General features: G+C 46.6%; 1 protein-coding gene across 1 annotated transcript in view; it reads left to right on the top strand.

Moving 5' to 3' along the window:
• Nucleotides 1-19,071, top strand: part of BCL2 (BCL2 apoptosis regulator) — a 160,829-nt gene extending 141,758 nt beyond the window's left edge. Inside the window, 1 exon segment of the mRNA XM_034642537.1 lies at nucleotides 16,018-19,071. Coding sequence (XP_034498428.1) covers nucleotides 16,018-16,152 — 135 coding nt within the window. The 3' untranslated portion in view covers nucleotides 16,153-19,071.
• Nucleotides 19,072-24,040: the final 4,969 nt, after the last annotated feature.

Here is a 24,040-nt window from a genome sequence, read left to right as displayed (position 1 = left end):
TGAGCGGGGTCAGGGAGGTGCTGGGGGGGCAGCCCGCTGAGTGGGGTCCAGGCAGGTGTTGGGGGCAGCCTGCTGAGTGGGGTCTGGGTGGTGTTGGGGGGCAGCCTGCTGAGCGGGGTCAGGGTGGTGTTGGGGGGCAGCCTGCTGAGCGGGGTCCGGGCGGTGTTGGAGGGCAGCTGCTGAGCGGAGTCAGGGCGGTGTTGGGGGGGGGCATGTGCCTCCCTCACCCCTCGCTCTGCCCGTGGTGGGGGAGCTGCTCCTGTTTGTGCCTGCCCGGGACTCAGTCGCTCTTGACTCAGCAGGGACCCTTGGTAGGACTGAAACCCGACTACCGCTCTGGAGGTTCCCAGGCCAAATGTTAATATTCCAAATAGGCTTCAAGTTGGATTTCTTTTTGTGACTCCAGGAAATTTTGCCTCCTTCACATTCCAGAATTCCCTATGAAGCTGCCCGGTACATAGGAGGGCTTTTCCTGAATGCTGTGGAAGGAATTTCTCCTTCAGGATTCTCCTTCACGGCATTTTTAAGTACTCTTGAGGTGGCGCGTGAGGAATCAGCCACCAGGGCCAAACCACAGACTGAGGAATTACAGAATGCCCCACATGTTCCCGTGGGATCCTGCTCTGCAGAGTGCCCGGGGCTGGTGTCGAGGGGCAGGTCCTTGAGATTTGTGCTTTCTCCCTAATCATGGGACTTCTTTCTGTCCATGTGGCCCTGCTCACTCCGACTCACCGCCGGCTGCACACACAGGCCCATCTTGGGACCTGCCATGGCGTGGCCACCAACTCCCACCTGGCTTCCATGTCCTGAGATGCCATCCCTCCTTCTCTTCCCTCACGCACACTCCTTTGGACTCAGCTCCTGTCCCCTCCAGCCCATCTGAAAGACTCCTGATACACTGATCGAGCATTCCCTGTCACTCCTCAGGCTTTTTGTTGAACTTCTCATACTTATCGCTTGTCTCCGCAACGCCTTGGTCTCATAGTTCTTTTCTCTCTCCCTCAGGAGCAGCGAAGTGTGGTTAAAAAGCACGTGCCTCGGAGTTGCAGAGGCCCTGAATCAAATTGCAGCTTTGCCACAAAGAGCTGTGTGACTTTGGCACATTGTATAACCTCTTCGGCCCCAGTCTCTTCTATATAATGTCATTTATAGGAGCTCCCTCGTGGGGTTTGGCACCACAGTGAGTTCTCTCTACTCATCCCAGAAGTAGACACTAAATAAATCCTTCTGTTAGTGGTGTGGCTGTGGGTGGATTGCTTGTTGCAGGTATGTCCAAGGGAGAGGTCAAAGCCAGAAGCACCCAGGCCACACTGGTGAAAGAGGACCCATGCAGGGCTAGGGAGAGCCATCCAGAGTATACACACATGGATCCAAGATTCATGCACTTGGCCAAGAGGTTCCCTCAGTGGAAATAACAATTTGCTGGACCCAAAGTCCTACCTGAAGCCTCCACCAGCCCCGACTTGAGCTTCTTCTTATGACCTCAGAGGTGAACAATATTGCCAGGGAGACACTTCTGTCTCTGAGTCTTCCCACTAGAAGAGTGTTTGTGGAGCTTTTGATTCGGTTCAGGTGCTGTATCGGGTTTAAGGAAGTTGTTGTCGTACAGACAGACCCCCGGCCACTTGCTTTTCACTGGTAGCACGGAGCACCATGCTGTGCGCAGAGCAGGTGCTCCGTGCCAGTTGGCATCATGAAATTCCCCTTGAGCTGACTGGCTCCAGGGTGTCAGCAACGGCAGGAGCCTGCGAGGCCGTGGTCACAGATGCGGCACTGACTGCCCACCTGCCAGCTCCTCCTGTGAAGTGCCAGCCCCACCCCTTGGCCGAGGACTGGTCAGAAGGTTCGGGGTGTGGTTCTGCTCCCGTTCTGGGTACAGCCAGCAACTACATGAACACCTTTGGCAGATGGCTCCCATGGGCTACTCACTGCCCGCCCAAACCGGGTCTGAGCATATGATGGAGAGTGGCAGTTGCCTGGGAAGTCAGGATTCCCTGGGGCACTGCTTTTCGCCTTATAAGTGGCCACTGCCAGTGACACGGACAGGACAGGCCTTTCTCGGTGAGCACGTGTCGTGCTCTGACCTTGCCAATGTACACAGCAGGTCAGGCAGCTGTCAGCTCTCCCCCTGGAAACTGGGCTGATGCGATATCTCAGCCCCCCGATCTCTGTGTGTGTCTCTTTCTCTGAGTCTCTCTGTGTCTGTCTGTCCCTCTCTCTGTCTCCGTCTCTCTGTATACATGGCCCTGTACTGTTCTGGCCATGGGGAGCCTCCACGTCAGAGGTGTTTCACAGTAAACATCTACTCACACGGAAACCAGGGCAGCGGATCTGCGTCCCTGCGGGAGTGAGCCTGAGTCCAGAACCAGCACCCCGACCTTGCCCAGAGGTCTGTCCTGGCACACACAGCTGTTGCCCTTGACAGAGACTTTGCATTTTCCTTGTGACAGAGAGGTCTGCTGTCTTTCCTGGGTACAGGAAGACTGTCTGATACGGAACGAAGAAAATTATCAAAGAGCCAGGCATTGCGCCTTGAAATGCATCTGTTTTTATCCACATTGAGTCTGTCCAGGTGAGCTGAACGAAATCATAAGCTACAAAATGAAAGCAGATTTGTCTTAGCATGCCCATATGGAACCCACTGAGCGAGTTCACCACCGCGCTCCTGCCTCTTCCCCAGAGCGTGGAGGGTACACTTGCTTGTCTCCTACGCAGGTTGGCTCCACGGTGTAGGGGACAGGCTTCTCCCATGGGCTGCTCAGGGATCACCTTGCTCATTTTGACCATCACGCAGTGACTCACGGGGCTGTAGGATTGGGGCAGTGGGGACAGGGTGAGGCTTATTATGTCTCAGGATACTTTTGGGCGGGATCCTCTTCAACATCCTGGGAGCTTTAAGCAGAGCTTGCAACTTCCGTGCCGCAGACCGAGAACACCAGGTCCGGCATCATCAGGGGCAGAGCTGTTCCGAGACAGATGTCTGAGCCTGTCGGCAAGGCGAGGAACGTATAGCCAGCACATCATGGAGCTTCCAGAAAAGATGCCCATGCTGACTTCTTAACCAGTCCTGCAAGCACGTGTCAGACCAGGCCTGACTGGAGGCTGGTGGTGCCCCGCTGAGGAAGGCATCCATACAAACCCATGCTGCTTTGCTCTTTTCACTCTGACATGCACCCTCCAGGTCTGAGGCCACTTTCAGCAAGTTCCTATTAGGAAATGCGGGTTCTTTGTACTTCCCACCACCACCAACCTCAGTCAACACTTGCTGATTTAAGCAAGTGAGCATCAGACATTCAGTCCCGAACTCTGGCCCTCCACATTTAATAAATGAAGGACCCCCTTTCCCTGCTGCCCCCCAGCAGTGGTGTCTTGATGACAGCAATTAGGCCAAACGGCAGAACTCAACAAGCATCTGCTTTCAGTTCCCATTTTTGGCATATTTTCATGAATTAACTCTTGCAGTGGCAGGGCGAGGAGTTGGGACCTTGGCGGCGCCTTGCATTCGCAGGCCACGTGGCGGGCCCGGTGGAGCACTGCATGGCCAGCCCAGACAGTGACCTGCAGTCACCTGCCACCAAGCGCACAGTTGTGATGTTCATGCTCACTTTACCGAAGCAGGTCCAGACACTGGGGAGGGAGCGGGGGAGGGAGCCCCACCGGTGGCTCCAGAACCCAAGGAAGAACAGTGGGTGGGTATCTTCCAAGTACTAGTCTGCCCAAGGAATCTCCAGCCCACATCAGGCAGTGGAGAGTCTCGATTTCCACAGAGGAGAAGCAAAGCTTCCCAACTACACCCCACTCTGACATTGCCAGTTCAAATTACATTGGCGTGAGAGGCAGAGAGGTCTGTGGGACAAATGCCTGGATTGTGACCATTAAAACACAGACGGGAAGCACCCAGGTCCATCAGAGGCCATGGCAGCTTGGCTGCCATGCTGGCAAGAGGAAGACAGAGCGAGAGGATGGAGCTGACAGCATGAGGCTCTGAAGCCACATGTGGATTTAGGGGAAAGGAGGGTGGTGGAGGCCAGAGCGTGGCAGAGGGACCAGGTCAAGGGCTACAGTAGTTGCGATAACAGCTTCTGACATGCATCAGGATATACCAAATCACATCCCAGGAGACGCAGGAGGAAAGGTGGAGAATAAGATCTTTAGCTCTGTAAGCCCCAGTTGGTAGACTGCAGATTGGCTACCAATAAATTTTCAGATCAGGGAAACCTAGGGCCCAGACAGTCGAGTGAGTTGCTCACCCAGATCGGCACCCGCTAACCTGACTTCTCATCCGGGACAGTTTTCACCCAGCATGCCACTTCCAACATCAAGAATTCATGAAAAGGAAGACAAAAATTGTGCAGAGTTTCTAACCAACAGAGCCCCACCTCCCACACACCCGGGGAAGCAAGGTCCAATTCCATGCCGTGTAAAAATAGTTGAGTCCCCTTCTTCATGTAGTGTGAGAAATGTAATTAAGGAGATATATATAGATATAGATATAGATATAGATATATAGATAGATATAGATATAGATGACATTCCATAAAATTCAACTTAAAGTGATTGATCCATTGGCTTTTGGTATATTCACAAAGTTGTGCAATCATCACCATTGTGTAATTCTAGAATGTTTTTATCACTCCAGGAAAAAAAATCCCTATACCCATGAGCAGCCGCTCTTCATTGTCCTCTCTCCCCAGCCCCTGGCAACCACTGATCTATTGTCCCCATGGATTTGCCTGTTTGGGACATTTCATATAAATAGCATCATACAATATGTGACCATTTGTGCCTGGCTTCTCTCACTGAGCATCATGTTTTCAAGGTTCCTCCATGTTGTAGCTTGAATCAATGCTCCATTCCTTTTTGTGGCTGAATAATATTCTTTTGTATGGTGGTACCACCTTTTGTTTCCCTGTTCACCAGTGATTAAGCACTTGGGTTGTTTTCACTTTGGGCTATTCTGTATAATGCTGATGTGAATATTTATGCACAAGTTTGGTGTGGACACCTATTGTCTTGGGGTCTATATCTAGGAGCGGAATTGCTGGATCACATGGTAGCTGTTCAACTTTTGGAGGAACCACCCCTGGTTTTCACAGTGGCTGCACCACTTTCCGTTCCCACCAGCCACATGTGAGGTCTCCAGTTTCCCTTCCTCCCTGCCAACACTTGTTATTGTCTGTTTTTTACATTATAGCCATGCTCTTGGGTGTGAAGTGACATCTCATGGTGGTTTTGATTTGCATTTCCCTAATGACTAATGATATTGAGCACCTTTTCTTGAGTTTCTTGGCCATTTGTATTTTTTCTTTAGTGAAATGTCTCTTCAGGTCTTTGCTGGTTTCTTAAATGGACTATCTGTCTTTTTACTGTTGAGTCATCATAATTACACTTTTTTTGCTTGACAGACTTTCATACCCAACACAATAGCATCATTTGGCCACACAGTGAAAATAACATGGGCCCAAAGCAAGAAGGGGCCAAGTGCCAGAAAATGTAGGGCACTCAGAGGCTTCTAGCCAAAAGAAGGTAGTGGAATGAGGAGGGTAAGGAATAAAAATGAAGGAATTTTATTTTAACACTGAAACACGACAAGGCAGATTACTGTGGCTCTGTGCCCGTGAGGTCCTGCAGAAGGCAACCTGCTTAGGGCCTGGGCCGGCGTGGCTGTGCCATGAGGACAGCAGCATGTGTCTCTTCTCTGCTCCCCAGAGCACTGCAGGGTCAATGCATCTACACACACAAAGTGCTTTGAATATATTGAGAAAGCATTCTTGCTCATTAAGGCTACTATGAATGCATGAGAATATATATATATAACCAAGTGGGTCTTACAGGGCAGGGCCTGCATCTTACTTAGCTTTAAGACTCCTCAGCATCTTACACAAATGTCTGCTTTGTGAATGAATACGCAACCTGAGATGAGATTTCAAGATCTAGTGTAGATGTGGCCTTCAATCTCCCTGGTTTTGGTTTATTGTATGAACACAGTGAACCAAATGGCGCAACTATTAACATATTTTCAGCACATATGTCCCTTTGCCCATTTCCACCTACAGTCTCTTTGTAAAAATTTTTTAAAAATTTTTTTGTTATATTATGTTAATCACCATACAATACATCCCCGGTTTCCGATGTAAAGTTCGATGATTCATTAGTTGCGTATAACACCCAGTGCACCATGCAATACGTGCCCTCCTTACTACCCATCACCGGTCTATCCCATTCCCCTGCCCCCCTCCCCTCTGAGGCCCTCAGTCTCTTGAAGCCCTGAACTATTCGCACCTCCTGACAGGAGGTACCTAGGCCCGCAGGTGGCTGAGTACCCTCCCCCTGTAGTATTTGCATAGCTGGGGTGGGGTGGGGAGGGTTTGTCTGTGTGCTTCACTCCTGATCGCACCTCCTACCCCAGCCCGGATGCCAGTTAGACTAACAGAACCTGGGAGATCCCAGGAACTGCCAGCCTAAGTCTCCTCCAGTAGGTGGGCCCCACCTGGAACCTGACTCCGTGGCCGCAAGATCCCCAGAACATCAGACCCCCTTGTAAATTATTTTCATACCATGCCCAGCTCAGGAAAGAAGGAACCTTATGGGCTTCTCATTTTATGCCCTCCCTAGCTCCTAGAGGGTGGGGGGGCTGCCTAATTTGCATCCACCACTCAATTTGCATCACAAAATACACCAAAACTTCCCTGGACCATCTTGGGGAGGCAGGCAAGTTTTGTTTTGTGTTTTGTTTGGGTTTTTCATCTCCTGCCATTTCTCTAGCTGGTTTCTAGTTACATCCAGATGACACTTGGCTTAAGTTTCATTTTATGTCCTGCAGCTAGCCCGTCTTCCCGGGCTTGAGGTCTCTCCAGGATGAAGCCCTCTCACTGCAGATGGCTTTGGTGGGAGCAGCCCCACAAGCCTGGTAGATGGAGTCATTGTGGGGTCTCATGTTGGGTTTCTCTTCACAGTCTGCAGGCCAGACAGCTGTGTGTCCTTCAGTTATGTGCTCCCCGGCTGTTGTTTTTTTTCCCTTTCCTTTTCCCCCAAACCCGGAATCAATATTTTGGGAGTAACGGGGTGGGGGGTGAAGGAGGAAGAGCCGGACAGAAGCTGGCCACTGCCAAAGCAGCTCTGCTATGTGCACGGAACCCTCAAGACTCATTCAGCACAAAGTGGCTGCAGAGGAAATCCTGCCGAGCCCATGATAAGGGGGAAATGGAGTCACTTCCTCACCAGCTGCTTTATTCAGGTAGAAAAAGTCCTCACTTCCTCGCGTGTGCTTTGCTGGCCACAACTCACAGAACCCAGGCAACTTGCTTCCCCTTTTGATCTCAGCCAAAGCTGCAGCCCAGAGAATCACTGTCTTCTTGGGCTTCAGGGAAAGCTCTCATCTCTGCCGGGTGTTCTCTCTGCTCCCTCTTTCCCAGCATCTTCGCTCTTGCCTGGCAGTGGCACGTCAGTAGGCTTTGTGCACTGGGGCAGTCATATAGATACTATCGGGAATGAGGCTCACACCCCTTGGTGGAGTGCCAGCTCCTTGCCAGGGGGGGTCTGTATGTTCCCACAGATGTCCACACACAGCCTGGGACCTCTGAGCCTCTCCCGCCGTGCTGTACAACAGGCACCAATGCTGCCTCTCTTGCCAGTGTCCAGGATTATTGCTTTTTTACCTACAGGCAGCGTTTCCAAAGTGAGTCTTCATAACGTAGCAGGAAGCTCCCTGACAGGAATAAATGGTCAAATGAGTTTGGAAAGTGCACAGCTTATCCCTGTCTTGGAGACTCAAGGCACACAGGCAGGGGTGATATTCAAAATATTTAACAACCAGTATAGAACAGACACGGACCAGTCAGATCCAATGCTGACTTACAGCCTGGCTGGACATCAGCCCCTCATGGGCAGACACCAGAGACCAAGGCCAAAAAAGCACTGAATTTTGTTTTAGCTCGTCATTTACTTGTCTGAACTCTCTCCTTTAAAAAATATCATCTATTAAGATATGTTCGGAAAAACCTGCTCTATAGTGAAAGGAACCCAATATTTCAGTTCCAGAAACATTTGTTGAGTGCCTAATACGTGACAGACACAGGCTCCGGGGATCCAAAGATAAGTAAGATGTGGTCCCTGCACCTCCAAGTGCTAAGAGTTGATCAGGAGAAGACAGACAGGTAAACAGATCATCTTCAGATTATACAATGAACAAGGAATAGCTGAGGGTTATCTAGCTCAGCCTAGGGGCTTAGAGAAAATGATTGCACTGAATCCTTGAATGAACCAAAGTGAATTTACAAGTGACTGAAGCCGAGCAGGAGAGCTAGGTTGGGGTCAGAATATTGAGAGTCTCGGGTGCCATGTTAAGGAATTTAGACTTAAGCATGGAAGTGACAGGTTATGAGTCTGAGTAGATCACTCCGGCTGCAAAATGGAGAGGAGATGGAAGGCCAGGGCGCCAGACTGGAGGCCGAGAGATCAGATGGGAAATGATAGCCGCAGTCCTGGGGAGAGAGAGTAATGGGGATAGAGAAATATGTAGGCGGTCAAATCGGTGGTGCGTGTAGCCCTGTCTGATTCCCTTGCCCTTACCACCACTTTGGTGCTCACTAGCTTGGCCTCTAGCGACAAGACACAGCATCTGCATCTCTTTCCCTGAGGGCTTTCTCTGGACTCTAGAACCCACTTGTCTGTGTGCACAACTGGCCTAAAGTGCTGGGGTATTGATGCCTCCATAGGAGCGATCCTCAGCCAGTGAATGGAAGGAGATGGTATATAAATACCCCAGCTCCCTAGTGCATTAGTGGGATAACAAAAGGTGCATGATCTGCACTGGCCCCCAGTTTTCCCAGCTGGATTAAACTCCAGGTGCCAACGGCAGTGACCTGCTTGATAAGGTAACTTCATAGCTCCTTCCCCACTCCCCTAGTGGTTTCCTGCGATCATCTCCCAGATAAACTGCTTACACTCAAATCCTCGTCTTGGGGTCAGCCTCTGGGAGAACCCAGCCTCAGACCGTGGGCTTTACCAATGAATGGGTGAGGGGGTGAGGAAGAGGGAAACCTCTAGGAGACTCTAGGAGTGTGGGTTTACTTGACACCACGGGCATGGGGAAAGCAGGAAAAGAGGCAGGCTTGCTTGACAGGTCTGTGATAATTCCACTTGGGGACAGGGTAGGCTGTATTGTCACTTCTAGTGGGACATCACAGAAAGCAACTGGGATGGGAATCTGGCAGTCAGAGGAGCAGGTGGGGCCAGATATAAAGATTTCAGAGTCATCATCAGAAGGATGGTATTTAAGACCATGAGAGTGAAGGAGATTGGTCAAAAAGAGAAGATGGTGCAGACAGAAGCCCAGGGAGCACTGAATACCTATCAGGGCAGGTGGAGGAGGAGGTGGCCATGAAGGAGGCAGAGAAGACATTCTCCAGGATGCAAAGATTTTCAGTGGTCTCTGTGTCCAGTGTGGCGGAGCACTCAATAGATACAACCTGAGAATCATTCAGTGAATTTAGCCACAAGGATGCTGTTGGTGGTCTCTGGAGGGTGTTTTCAGAGGCACAATGGGGGAAGCAGCTGGGCTGAGTGAATTAAAATATGGGTGAGAAGACAGCATATGAGGGTGGGTTTAGTAGCTTGTCCAGGAGGACAAGGAGACAGATTATGTTTAGGGTGGAACAGCATCAGCCTGGACATTTTGAGGAAATATGAATGTTTATATGCCAAGGAAAAAGAGACAGAAGAAACAGTGGGTTTGAAATTGTAGTTGAGAACATGAACAATAGATGAAAGAAGGTTCTAGAAGCAATGGGAAACAGTGGAATAAGAACGCAGGGTGGAGGGGCGCCTGGGTGGCACAGCGGTTAAGCGTCTGCCTTCGGCTCAGGGCGTGATCCCAGCGTCATGGGATCGAGCCCCACATGGCTTCTCTGCTATGAGCCTGCTTCTTCCTCTCCCACTCCCCCTGCTTGTGTTCCCCCTCTCACTGGCTGTCTCTATCTCTGTCAAAATAAATAAATAAAATCTTAAAAAAAAAAAAAAAAAAAGAACGCAGGGTGGAAAGGAGCAGAGAAAGAGAGGGTTGTAATCAGTGGGTGTGCTAGGACAGGAAGCTGTGGTGACTCTCACCCAACAGCCCCGATTTTCTCATGGACAAAGGGGCTAACATCAGTTGCTAAAAGGTAAGAACACTGGAGAAAAATGGTAGCTATTCAGAATGGTCATGGAAAGGAACAGAGAAAAGATCTGACCCAGGGTACCATAAAGGAGTGCTGAGTGGCTTCAAGAAATCACTGAGTCTAGAGACCATAAATTTAGAGCCGCACTGGGCTGCGTGGTTGGGCTACTTCCTTCAACAATGCTTGGAAGGCCAGATGAGGCTGCTCTGGGATGGGGTCAGGGTTGGATGCAGAGGAAGTTCAGGGATGGGAGGAAGCAAGTTGAGGGAGGCAGGGAGGAGACACGCAGGGAGATAGAAAAACCAACTGCTGACCAGGGTTCTGACCCATTAAGCATAGAAGACAAACCCAGTTTCTATTCTCCTCCCCCACCTCGTATCTGCTTATCAGCGTATACTGTCAGTAATTCGCTGTGCTTGTCTAGGTTTCATTTGTCTCAAACTACTACAAAAAGGGCTGATGTCTTTACTGGGCATTATTATACCAGTACAGGTCTGTTCCTTTCAGCCCAAGTTTTTGCCGTTATTAGGGTTCACATTTTTCTTTTTCTTTTCCTTCCCTAACCTTCTGGTTGTCCCAAAGGAGGTGACCCACAGAGACAATATTATAAAGCCATGAAAAATAGAAAATATCAAAGACATTCTATAGCAGTATTCGATTTCCTGTTGGCACTATCTGGTTTTCTTTTTACTTTCCTCTTACTGCTGACAGGATCTTCTGCCCTGTGCAGGATACAGAATGGCAGCATGCGTTGGTTTCAAATGAGAGACATTATCTCTCACTGGATTGTGTGTCTGTTGAGGGCAGGTTGGCTTTCCCCCTTAGGATCTCCCATGACTGTATAATGTCAATATCTACATTCATCTCAGAGATTATGGAATGTAGCTGAATTTCTAATTTGTTTATATCCAACCAAGCCATATTTAGTTTTCCCAGTGTTTAAGATGATCTGTGAACCACCATGAGTCAGGGGCCCGACCTTGCTGACACTGGTTTAGCTGTTACCTGTTTTACTCAGAACTATGTTAGGAACATGTTTCCTTGCCAGTAAATAGAGGGTACAATTTTTAGTGGCTGAACACCATTCCATTGTATCAATGCGCCATGAGTTTACCTAACCAATCGTATTTTCAGACATTTCAGTCCTCTTCAGGTTTTAACTATTATAACCAACCTGTGCATTTTATTATTTTTTCAAGATAAATAACTAGGAGTGGAATTCCTAACAAAAGGATAATATTTTTAAAGCCTCTGATATGCACTGCCAAATGCAAATACAATTTATCTTTACCTGGGAGTCCATCAATTGCATGAGAATATCTGGGGCTCCCACCCCCAATCTCCACCCCATTCTTTTCGGCAGAACTCAGTATTCTTTTCAGTTCTTGCCAATCTGATTCATTTGTTTTTGAATCTCATTCTATTTGGAATCAGGTTTAAATGAAACTTCTTGAAGGGTACTGGAGGGAAAAAGAAAATTTTGGAGAGCAAGTTCCCTCAAGGGAGAGGTGTGTGTGTATAAGACAGAGAGAAAGAGAGAGAGAGAATCGGGTGGGAGAGGTCCCACAACCAAACTGCAGTGAGGCTGAGGACGCTTTTGGTGCTCCCTGCTGCTTGGGAGTCTTGAGTATGGTCTGTTCCTGTCTGCACCTCCCTGGCTTAATTCCAACTCTGCAGCAAGGGTCTGGGGTCGGGAGCCTGCCCATCCGCCCTGGTGGGCCAGCTCTGGGTGGAACTCAGACTCAGACCAACCGTGGCCTCTGAATTTGCAGTCCATGGAGAAGCCATCTGCGAAGGAGCACCCAGAGCCAGGGCACGGCCCACCTCCTCTCTGAGGGGGGGTCAGCTAAAGGAGAAAGGTCACTCACCTGGTAACCCAGTGTGCATGTCTGGGAACCAGGCAGCGCTCCTGCCTGTCCAGACGTGAGCCAGAGTTGCGGTGCCCTCCAAGTGCACAGACTGGGATTTTATCCGCATCACATGATGATGGCTCAGGTTTTCTTTTTCCCTCTTTGTTGCTTTTAATACATAAAATGAGCATGTGTTTATTTAAAACAGCTTTCAAACTTAAACAAATAATGACAGACTGTTCAAACAGACTTCGGAAATTGCCCTAATCAGGATGTTTGAAAAAGCAAGAAGATGCACTCTAAAAGTGGCTTTCAGGACCTCCAGTCCTGAAACCACAGGGTCTGCCTTGCACTTTGCAGTCGTGGATGGGCAAAGCTTGGGGGCCAGATTCAGTCTTGGGGTGGGGGGGTCAAATGACGCCCCTGAGCCCTACAACCTGACTTTGTGATTTCTGAGGAAGTAGAGATGGGCGATGTGTTATCACTTTCCCGTCTTTGACCAGAACATGTCACATGTATATTTGTATGTTTTAACTCATAACTTCTATAACGATGACCAGGCATCTTCAGAACCAAAAGCGGACTCCTTTGGGGGAACTCCTGTGAAAGAGCAGACTCAGTAGGCCCTCCAGAGGGCAGGGCAGGTGTAGGAGGGATGGAGCAAGAATGCAAGAGGGCAGACTGGCAAAAAAGTTAATATGTCCACTAGTTCACATTCGAGGCCACGTTTACAAAGGGCTCTGAGTCGCCTATGTTAATCTTCACAGCAGCCAATTTTATGGGTGAAATAAATGAGGCTCAGGGTTAGATAATTTGTTCAAGTTTAGAAGCAATAAAATGTCAAAACTGGGATTTCACCCAGACCTCCTTCCCTAAGTCGAGAGCCATCCCCAGACCCTGGGGGCTTCGTCAGCAACTCTGTGCTCATTCTTTGGGTCAGGAGATGCTACTTTAGTTCATCTCACTCTAGAAATGATATTTTTCTTTATAATGCATATCAGAAACGGCCCATTAGGTCCTTTAGGAGCACAGCTACTTACGTGAGGGGATGGTGGTCGGGAGAGGGACTCGTTCAGCCCCAGAGAGGTAGGGATATCTGGAGAGGCATTTCCTCTGCCCCCTAGTATTGGTGTCGTGCCCCAGGCAAACAGGGAGGAAATGCCAGCCCCAGTTTGTCCCCGCTTCCCCCTCAGGATGGCTCCATGGCCAGAAAGGTCAGATGGCAAGGGGCTTAGTCTGTTTTCCATTCTGCCACAGAAAACCCCATTGGTAACTAAGGGAAGGCAGGACCCGCCCATCGACTCTCTCAATGTGGGGCCATACAGCGTAGGGCCCAGGTCCTGAAGGATTCCGGGCGTTGGCTGCTGTGGGAGGTTCAGGCCCACCCATCCCTCAGAGAGAGCAGCCTGGAAGGGTGGGCTCTTAGCTGTTTGCAGCTGTGTCTGTGGGATCCTGGGATGCATTTTACAAGAAGCACAGTTTCTCCTGTTCATAAATCTGTCCTGACCCCTTCCTGTCCCATTTATCCCTGATTATATATAGGGAAGGTATGTTCCTTGACAAGCAATCAGGATTGTTACCTCAGCTTTGTGCTGAGAACACTACACACATATTTCATTTGTGTCTATTGCCTTGCTTTCCTAAGGCTCAAATTTAGAAAATGTCAACAACAGATTAAAAAAGAAGAAACCCCTTGCGCCCTCTCCTGGTAAAAGTTAACGTAGCGCGTCTGCCAGCCCAGGGCACCCACTTGCCGGGGAGCCGTTACTTACCCAGGCTAACTAACTCACCATGTGTTATTCTGACCAAAGCTGTTGACACACGAGATGGACCATTAGGTTTTCTGTGGTCTGTGATCAGAGTTTCTCCTAAACCTTTCTTCACACGGTTTCTCAGCCTCACCTCTGTTGGCGCTTTGGGCTGGGGACTGTCCTATGCGTTGTGGGATATCAAACAGTGTCCCTGGCCTCTACCCATTAGAGGCCAGCAGCACCCCTGCCAAAAATGTTTCCAGACATTGCCAAATGTCCCCTGGGGCCAAGACTGCCCCCAGTGAGAACCACTGTCCTAAACCCTTGTCTGACTTTTGTACAAGGTGTCACTGGTCAAGGGCAACTAGTGAGAGAGTGAGAATACCTCATCACAAACCTTTTGTGACAGTCAGGAGCAATTGTGATGACTGATCAGCTGGGTTCATTTCTAGGAATCTGTCCCCAAAAAGCAACTTGGCCAGTGGACAGGAATTCATGTACAAAAATGTGCCATAATATCATTTATGACAGCAAAAGTTTCAAAAAGAAAGATTTGGTTAAATCGAGGACAGAATATATGAAATGGAGTACTAAACAGTCATGAAAATGAGTGTGTAGATCTATATTTAGTAACATGAGAAGTTACCCTAATGATGCCTTGAACTCTCAGCTTCAAGACCACTCCTAAGATGCCCAGAGGTTGTTATGTATAGAAGGAATCATTTCAAACAGGCAGAGTAAGCATCTCGTGGAGCATTAGGCCAAAGACAGAATCCAAACCAATGACGGAATTCAGAAAATTTTAAGTGCCCATTGAACAGGCATGTATTAAACGGCTACATGTCCCAAAACCACAAACAGCACCAGAGAGACAAAGCTGATCCCTGGTCCCTCTGTGCAGCACTTGCCTTAAATAGACAAAAACACTGACCATTGTCAGAACCACCTCCACACAGCAATGCTACAAGTGTGGGCGTGTTACTGTCTCATGTAATGAAATCATGTGCTCCGATGACACATTGTTGGGAGTAATGTGGAAGTGTGTCTTGTTCTCTTCATCCCTGAATAAATCATGCCAAGCAAAAAGAATTTCATTTACTGGCTTATATATTCAGATATACTTAGAGAATTGTCCAGCTACTCGTTGGATCCAACAAATGTCCCCCAACCAATCTAAGAAACGAGCATTCAATCCAATCCAATTCAGCCCAACCTGAAACAATCCAAAGAACTTGGCCAGGACTCCCATCGTAAACCTGCAGACCTGACTTCGAGGCAGCAATAGAAGAGAGGAGCCATCTTCCTTCCTTGGGTCCCTGTGTGTCCAGTGACACGTAACTGACCATAAGTGACCACATGCTTTGTGAAGTTCACAACTTGAATTAAATGCAGGGTTGTGGTCATCCAGCCTGGCCACTCCCGGAAGAAACCCTAAGACAACGTTTTTACCCAGGGAGAACCCTGTTGTTGACTTCAGAGGCTAGGCATGCCACCAGGGGAGGCCACCCGGCTTGTGTGAGCCGCACCAGCATCCTGGACAAACCAAGCACTCTCACAGAGCTGCCGTGAGCCGTGGGAGGGCATTAGCGACTGAAGAGCACTGGTTTGGATCTGGGTTTGAATCCTGACGCTGCTATTGATTAGACAAATCCCTTAGCCTCTGTCTTTCTCCCCAGTTGTTTTTTTCTCTACAGAACAGAAGCAAATAAAATGACTCCACAATATTGGTAAGAAGAATAAATAAAATAATGCATTTGAGACATTTATTACAAGCGCCCAGCATATAGCAAGCATTCCATAAAGGAGCATACTTGTACCTACTGTTTCTAATTATTTTTAGGAATGGCTATGCTAGCTAAAATTGCAAAGCCTAGCCTCCAGTATTTTCTAACTGCCTTTGCTGTTTTATTTTTCTCCTTAGCACTTAGCACTCTCTGGCACACTCTATGATATATTTATTTGGTTTACCATTTATGGCCTGCAACGAGATAAAAACTTGGTGAAGTAGGAACTTTTAGTCTACTTCACTCACTGCTGTGTCTCTGCGGTACCCAGCCCATCAACAGGATCTCGAGGAAGACTTCTTGAATGAGAGTTTAAAAAGTGGGTCCGAATCACTGCCCCAGAAGAGCATTTTACTTTTCCCATGCCCTGTGGAAGGCGCCCAGGTCGCCGGGCTGGATGCTTCCCTCCCCGTAGGCTGGCATCCTGTGCTCTCTCTCTAATTCTTTCTTTTTCTCCCCCTCTCTCCCCCCGCAGGATGCCTTTGTGGAGTTGTACGGCCCCAGCATGCAGCCTCTGTTTGACTTCTCCTGGCTGTCTCTGAAGGCCCTGCTCAGTCTGGCCCTGGTGGGAGCTTGCATCACCCTGGGTGCCTACCTGGGCCACAAGTGAAGTCAGTAGGCCTGCCACACACAAATATGCAAAAGGTTCACTAAAGCAGTAGAAATATATGCATTGCCAGCAACGTACCATGAAACGAAGCTGTGGTCTCTTAAAAACAAAACATAAAACAAAACAAAAACAGCTTTCAGGCTCAGTGTCGAATCAGCTATTTACTGCCAAAGGGAAATACCATTTATTTTTTACATTATCAAGAAAAAAAAAAGATTTATTTATTTAAGACAGTCCCATTGAACCTCCTGTCTTTGGAAACCCTGCCACTAACTGCCGAGCCCCACCTGTGCAGCGCCACCTGGATCTCCTGTGCCTATAAACACGGATTTGTTTTCCATGTTGCTAGCTGGACTGACTCACCATCTGAAGAGCAAACAAACTGACTGACAAAGGACTTGACTGTTCCAGAAGCTGGGTGTCTGGCTGCTGGAGGTTAGGAAAAAGGTGTTCGTTTTCCTTGCATTTTTCTGCCCTGGGGGCTGCGATATGAAGAGAGGGAAGGTGCTCGGTGGGAAGTCCATTCTTCCCTGGTCTGAAGAAGACACACTTAGCATTTGGCTCGCATGGTACATACCCGGTTGGAAGGAAAAAAACTGGGGAACTTCAGATGGACTTGGTGTCCACCAGGATTCCCACACCGAAGGACAGTGATGGGGAAAATGCCGTTAAACCATAGGAAAGTATTTTTTTAAGCTACCAATTGTGCCGAGAAGCATTCTAGCAATTTATCCAATAGCATCCAGTACCTTAAAGCCCTGATGTGTATACTCATACATTTTGGATACACTCTCCCCCAGATACTGGCTTTGTCTGTGTACGAAACAGAATCCTCCAGAATGCGAGGAAGTGAACATTTTGGTGACTTATCCAGAAGCATCAGGCCGCCACAAGTGCCTGCGTTTCCCTAAGAGACCACAGTCTGAAGTCCTGCCTTGCCCCAGCTCTGAGGCCTGGTCCTGGAACTGAGCCTGGGCACTCGCTGGCCTGCTCGTAGGGTTTTAAACAGAGCAGTGTGGTCTCGGAATGTCTGGAAGCTGACAGCTCAGAATCCCACTATCAAGAAAGAACAGTCCTGGGCCTATTACCCTGGGCCCTCTAGTCGGGCCCCTTCCCTCATGGAGTGTGGAACCTGGAAGCCAATGCTCATAAGACGTTTATCACTGTGGAGGGAAGGAAACAGAGGCACTGCGCCTTCCCCTGCAGAGGGAGGTGGTGTCGCCTTCGCCGGGAGGAAACGGAGGGAAGGAGACACGTGCAACCTGTGCACGGTGTGGCCGCGGCACATGCGCGCTGGCTGCGCAGCCGCCCGCCTGTCTGCGCAATCGAAAGCGAGGCTTTAAATGACTTTGGGGAAAGTCGTAAATCCGAAAGGAAGCGTTGAAATGAGGTGTCATGGATTAATTGACCTAGGTCTCTGGAATTACAATGTAAAACATTACCTTGCCATTGTAGTTTGGTTTTGTTTTGTTTTGTTTTGTTTTGTTTTTGGAAAACATGACGGGGGGCGGGGGGGGGGAGTTCCAGGTGTGGAATGTGGGAATTGTCTGTACATCCTGGGGCATTAGAAAAGGAAAAAAAAAAAAAAGCGGTGGAAACTCTAGAGAAGTAGTAAAGAAGTGAAATCTCCAGCGAATAAACTAAAAAATATTTTTTTCAATTAGAATCAGCTTTGAGACATTCATGGAATAACTGTGGCATTATCGCATCATATACCATTTATCTGTATTAACTTTGGAATTACTACGTTCAATGTTTAATGCTGTGGTTGATATTTTGAAAGCTGCTTTAAAAAAAAGATACATGCATCTCAGCATTTTTTTTAAAACTGTATTTAGTTATGGCCTCTACACTTTTCGTTAGCAAAAATTACCATTTTTCTATTTGGGATTTTTGTCTCAATTCTTTAAAAGCATTTCTGAGAAGGTGAGAGAAGCCCCGGGTCTCAGCTACCTGAAAACCCTGGAGTATCCTGGCCACTGTGGAGCCTTGCTTCAACCAAGTTATGTGCATTTGCGTGTCAACAGAATTGTTTATTGTGAAGGATGTATCTGTTGTCCCTTTGACCGGTTCCTTGAAGGTTTACTAGTCCCTGGGCAAATTAGAATCTAACACATTACTTAGGATGACATACATGTTTGGTTAAACCCATGAGATTCATTCAGTTGAAAATCCAGACGGGAAATGACCAGGGGATTAAATTCTGACCATGAGGGTTTGACCTTCAGAGGGTTGCTTTATGTGGTCTGTTTTGACAGAGACCCGTCTAGAGCACTCCTGCCCTTCTTCCACAGGGCCCTTTTCATGGCTGTCCTTCAGATTCTTCTTGAAATGCAGTGGCGCCTGTGCCCCACCCTGAGAAAGCAGGAAACCCGTGGTATGAAGCCAGACCTCCCTGGCAGGCCTCAGGGAACCAAATGATCAGACCTTTGAATGATTCTAATTTTTAAGCAAAATACTATTTTATGAAAGGTTTACATTGTCAAAAGCGATGAGTATAGAATATCAAATCCTGTGCTGCTATCCTACCAAGATCATTTAGTGGAGTCAATTTGCAGTACTCTCCAAGTGGCAAAATCCTCCAAGCTGCTTTAGAAGTAACAATGAAGAACACAGACATTTTTAATATAAAGCCTTTTTGTCTTTTGTTGTTGTTGTCATTGTTTGTATTGTTCAAAGGCAGAGTATTCTAAAAATGTATATATATAAAAGAGGTCATGGGGCCTGACTTCTGGCTGGTTTTCTTTTGCTGTGGGGTATTGTTGTCTGGTTTTAATGGTAAATGTGCTTGGCTACCTGACCCCCCCCAAAACTGTACAGTATTGTGACTCCACTCGCTCTAAGAGTAGTTGATGTTGCATTTTTCTTGTTCTAAAAACATGTTAGAAGCAATGAACGTATATAAAAGCCTCAACTAGTCCTTTTTTCCTCCTTTCTTTCAATGTGTCAATTACTTTGTGGTCAGACAGCAGAGAACCATTCCTACCAATTTTGTGTTGAGAAGAGATTCACACCTGCATTACTCTCAACATGGTGGATATATGGGCCAAGGTCAGGGTTAAATAGAACACATACATTTTCCAAATTGGGGTCAAGGGATCTAAAAAGAATCACACAGAGTAAAGCACCCAGGAGCCACCTCGGTCCTCCCAAGCTCTCACGGCAGGCCGAATGACAAATGACATGCTGCACAGCACACCGTTCATCTCAGAGTTTGCCGTTGCTGAAAATTCTTGTAAGTTGAAGATTTGAAGTAAAGTCACATTTCAAATTAAGGAAGCACCTTGCTATAGTTCAAGCAAAAAAGACACCCCCAACATCCTGTGCCCCACCTACTCACCTCCGCATATTCAGATATGATCTTTCATTGAGATGGGACTTGTGTTTCATTAATAACTGTTTATTGTCTCATCCAAGGACCCAGGCCTGGCCCAATATGGGAAATTAGGAAGTGATTATAAATCAAGAGGAGTTATAATAATCAGGATTAAAGGTAAATAAGTAGTCTGCTCTACAATTAAACTTAGGCTAAAATGACTAATTTATGAATGTGAACTTCATTGCTAATTTCAATTGTACTTTTAGGGCAGGAGCTGTTTTTATGCTTTCTTATCACTTATAGTTAGTAATGTACACCTACTCTATCAGAAAAAAACAGGAAGGGCTTGAAATATAAGCCATTCTAAGGAAATTAGGGAGTCAGTTGAAATTCTATTCTGATCTTATTCTGTGGTGTCTTTTGCAGCCCAGACAAATGTGGTTACACACTTTTTAAGAAATACAATTCTACATTGTCGGGCTTATGAAGGTTCCAATCAGATCTTTATTGTCAGTCAATTTGGATCTTTCAGGGATTTTTTTTTTTAATTATTATGGGACAAAGGACATTTGTTGTGGAGATGGGAGGGAGGAAGAATTGTCAGAGGAGCAAAACATTCCCAAGACTGGATCAGGAGGTTTTCAGAAAAGCCAGGACTGTGAGGTATGAAATGAAAGCAAATGGGATTTTTATGAGAGGCTGTGTGATGCCTCTGTGAAGGACCTTCTGCAATAAACGAGAAATATTTTTAAGTTCTGCAGTATGTGTAGATTCTAGAAACATTAGAATGTCGAAGTCCAGCTTGCTCTCTTTTTAAGCCTTTTTTATTATTTTATTTTATTATTTTATTTTATTTTATTTTATTTTATTTTATTTTATTTTATTTTATTTTATTTTATTTTATTTTATGTTAAAGAGAGAGGGAGAAAAAGAGAGAAAGAATCTTAAGCAGACTCCACGCCGGACACAGAGCCTGATGCATGGCTCAGTCTCACGACCCTGAGATCAGGACCTGAGCCGAAATCAAGAGTCAGATGCTTAGTCAACTGAACCACCCAGGCGCCCCCCAGCTCTCTTTTAAACGTTTACCATCAGTGGTATATATTTCAAGCCTGGATACCTCTAATGGCTATTTACACAACAAATCTGCAGTTTTAACCAACAGGAGACTTAATGAAAACTTCTAGTTGGTAGGGACATCTGTTTCTAAATATTTATTATGCAGAATACAAGGGGGAAAAAAGTGTGAAACTGAATTAGGTAAGTGGTGATTCAAGTCCCTTATCCTTACCCAAAGAATCACTCTGTTCATGGCTGTGCTCATAGGACAGACTTTGGACAGCTGTGAAATATGCATCTCACTGGGCATGAAGAAAACTAATGGAGTATGAATGGTACTGTACCAATTCATAAGGACAACCCCTGAAAAATAAAGCCAGTATCCTATTGATGACAAGGTTGTTCAGTATGCCAAATGTTGTTAGGTGAACAACACTGCTCAGAGCTTACATCCATAAGAACACAAAGCAAGACTAGACTCAATGGTGACTCTAGCTCTTTCTAGTGATAGGTAATTTCTATTTATCTTGGCAGGGGGAAAGTGGAAGGGAATAATCCAGCCCCATTCCTCTCAGTAAGAGGTGCATTTCCATTAAAATTAATTTTTTATATTTAATAATTATCAAAATTTATAGCATATTTGCACAGTTTTAACAATTGAGTAATAAGGGCACCTAGGTGGCTCAGTCAGTTAAGCATCTGCCTTCAGCTTAGGTGAGGATCTCAGGGTCCTGGGATCAAGTCCCACGTAGGGCTCCCTGCTCAGTGGGGAGGCTGCTTCTCCCTCTCACTCTCCCTCAATGCTCTCCCTCTGTCTCTCTCTCTCTCTCAAATAAATAAAATCTTTTTTAAAAATTGAGTAATAATAATAATAATTGTAATAATTACTCAACCCAGGAACAAAAAAGTAAAGCCTATATCACAAAAATTCATAAACTTACTTTGGTGGTAGAAAATTATGAGCAGTTAATTAATTTTAAACTTTTAGTTTTGAGAAATATCACATTGGGGGAGCACCTGGGTGGCTTAGTCAGTTAAGCATCTGACTCTTGATTTCAGCTCTGCTGGGAGTGAAGCCTGCTGAAGCTACTCTTTCCCTCTCCTTCTACCCCTCCTCTCTCTCTCTCTCAAAAAAAAAAAAAAACACAAATATCACATTAAGATAAAATGGAGGGTAGAAATATGAATTTTGGAAAGAAAAGGAATGATGTAAAATTTCCAGGTGTCAAAAAAATAACTTGTCCCTGTATTTTTTCATGTAGATGATGCTGAGTATCAAATCATTATGATATTTAGATTCCAGTTCTATAAAATAAATTTATTTTTAAACGTCAACTGTTAAAATAACTTTTCAGACAAGCCTGTTGTCAAAATTCTATTTCAAATTGGCTTTAGAGGGCACCTGGGTGGTTCAGTCGGTTGGGCATCTGCCTTTGGCCCAGGTCATAGTCTCAGGATCCTAGGATCGAGCCCCACATCAGGCTCCCTGCTCAGTGGGGAGTCTGCTTCTCCCTCTCCCTCTGCCCCTCCCTCTGCCTGTGTGTGATTGCATACTCTCTCTCTCTCAAATAAATAAATAAAATCTTTTTTAAAAAATTGGCTTCGAATCAGGGATTCTCTCTTGGAAGAGACCTCTAAAGCAAGAAATGTGCCATAACCAAAAAATGACCAAACTCTGATTGACATGTCTTAAGATAGCTGAGTGGGGAACCCTAACTTCTCAGGATCCTTAATCCCATTAAAGTATATCCAGAAATTACTCAAGCATTTTATCAGGAATCATAATGACTTCACGGAAGGGGCTGTAAGTTGCATCATACAAAAATGTTCTACCATAGGCCATTTTGAGACACTTTTCTTTCTCATACTATTAACACATTGGAAATTAAATCCTTTGCAACTGTTTACATTTAAATTTTAAAAATTAAATGTCAACGTAAACATGTACGAGGGCCGAACTTGTCTTTAAAAAACTTCTTCTAGTGGCACACCAGCAACTTGTCAGAAGACACCTCTCGGCAAGTCCTCTGGGCAAGTCCTCTGGGCTCTACTGAGCGCTCCCTAGAGGAAAAGGGTGGGGAGAGGAGCGCAAGATGCACTCCCTCCCTCCAGGGCCCAGCCAGGACTTTTGTATGGAAGTAAGTCTTTCTGTCAGCACCAAGGAAGTAGGTAAATGGATAATAATAATTTCAATCAGTATTCATTCCAGGAACAAAAGATAATAACAATAAAGCCTTAAGGTCACAAAAACTCATTTAAATGCACTGGCTTACTTTTGTCTAAAAAAGTATGAGAGGCTAATCAATTTTAAATATGTTCTTTTCGTTGCAAATTTATGTTAAAATTCCTTTACTTGGGTGGAGTTTGTTTTGCAGCCACATTGCCCACCTGACCCTACTTAATTCTCCGTGTGTTCTTGGTTGCATGCTCTTCTGCCATCCGTAATTTATGCTGCAGAAAGCGCGGAGCCCACATCCATAATGAGAGGCATGCCCCAAAGCAGTCAGGCCGAGTTCTGTTCCTCTCTCTTTTCTTACCCCCTAGAGAAGAACTCTCTGAGTTGCCTTTAATTACAGCCTCCTTTCGGGGTCTCCTTTAGTTCATCCCTGGACCCAGAGTGCGAATCTCTGAGAGGGTGTGTCAAAAAAGAGCCTGAGATTTTTTTCCCTACTTGAAAGCTAACAAGTCGGCCTGCCACCATTTAATGGATGCTGGTTGAAAACAGGAGATTCCTGAGTCAGAGACAAAGGACAGATTATTACTCACAGCCCTTGCAGTAGACTAAATATCAGCATTTTTCAGCCTGGTCCCCAAGCACCCATTCCCACAAGACTCTGTGAAATGGACCAGAAGACATCTGCACACATAGCGAATTGTGATACAGGAGAGGAACTCTGAGTTTAGGAATTGAGGCAACTCGAATCATTTACAATGAGCAGTAAGCACGTCTGCCCTTTGCTCCGGAAGAAGGCACGGTGTCTGTCTTTGCTATACAGCCAGCCTTGGGAAGTCTGGAAGGAAGAGCGGTCAGTGCCTTGTTGGCACCAAGGGCAGAAGCATGAGAAACCCATGGTGATTGTCTCCCAGCAGCAGTAACACAGAAGAAGTCTACCCTTGCTGCAGGTCAGGCCCCTGAATGCAAAGTCAGCAAAGTATATCCATGTCCCTGCATGGACACGCTCCATGTATCGTGACATCTCTTTGTAAGATTACACCAAATATGATCATGGTTGCTTAGCTAGGAGCTGACTAGATGCTGTTGATCATCAGAGATAACCTTCAATCTCTCTTTTCAGCTACCTGCTATCTATGGGCAACTGGATATTTACCATCACCCCAACACATCAGCCAAATCTAACGTATAATCTAGTCCCAAGACTAGGTCTTTCCACAGCTTCTCCTTTGCTCTCAGTGGTGGTATCATTTCCCAGTTTTCCACGCTAAGCACCTTGGCACATCATTCTCACTCAGTGCTCTTTAGACAGGTTGATTAATGCATCCAGGCATCCA

This window comes from Ailuropoda melanoleuca, chromosome 14 (assembly GCF_002007445.2).
Source record: "Ailuropoda melanoleuca isolate Jingjing chromosome 14, ASM200744v2, whole genome shotgun sequence".
Classification (NCBI taxonomy): domain Eukaryota; kingdom Metazoa; phylum Chordata; class Mammalia; order Carnivora; family Ursidae; genus Ailuropoda; species Ailuropoda melanoleuca.
This window is presented reverse-complemented; position numbering and strand designations above follow the sequence as displayed.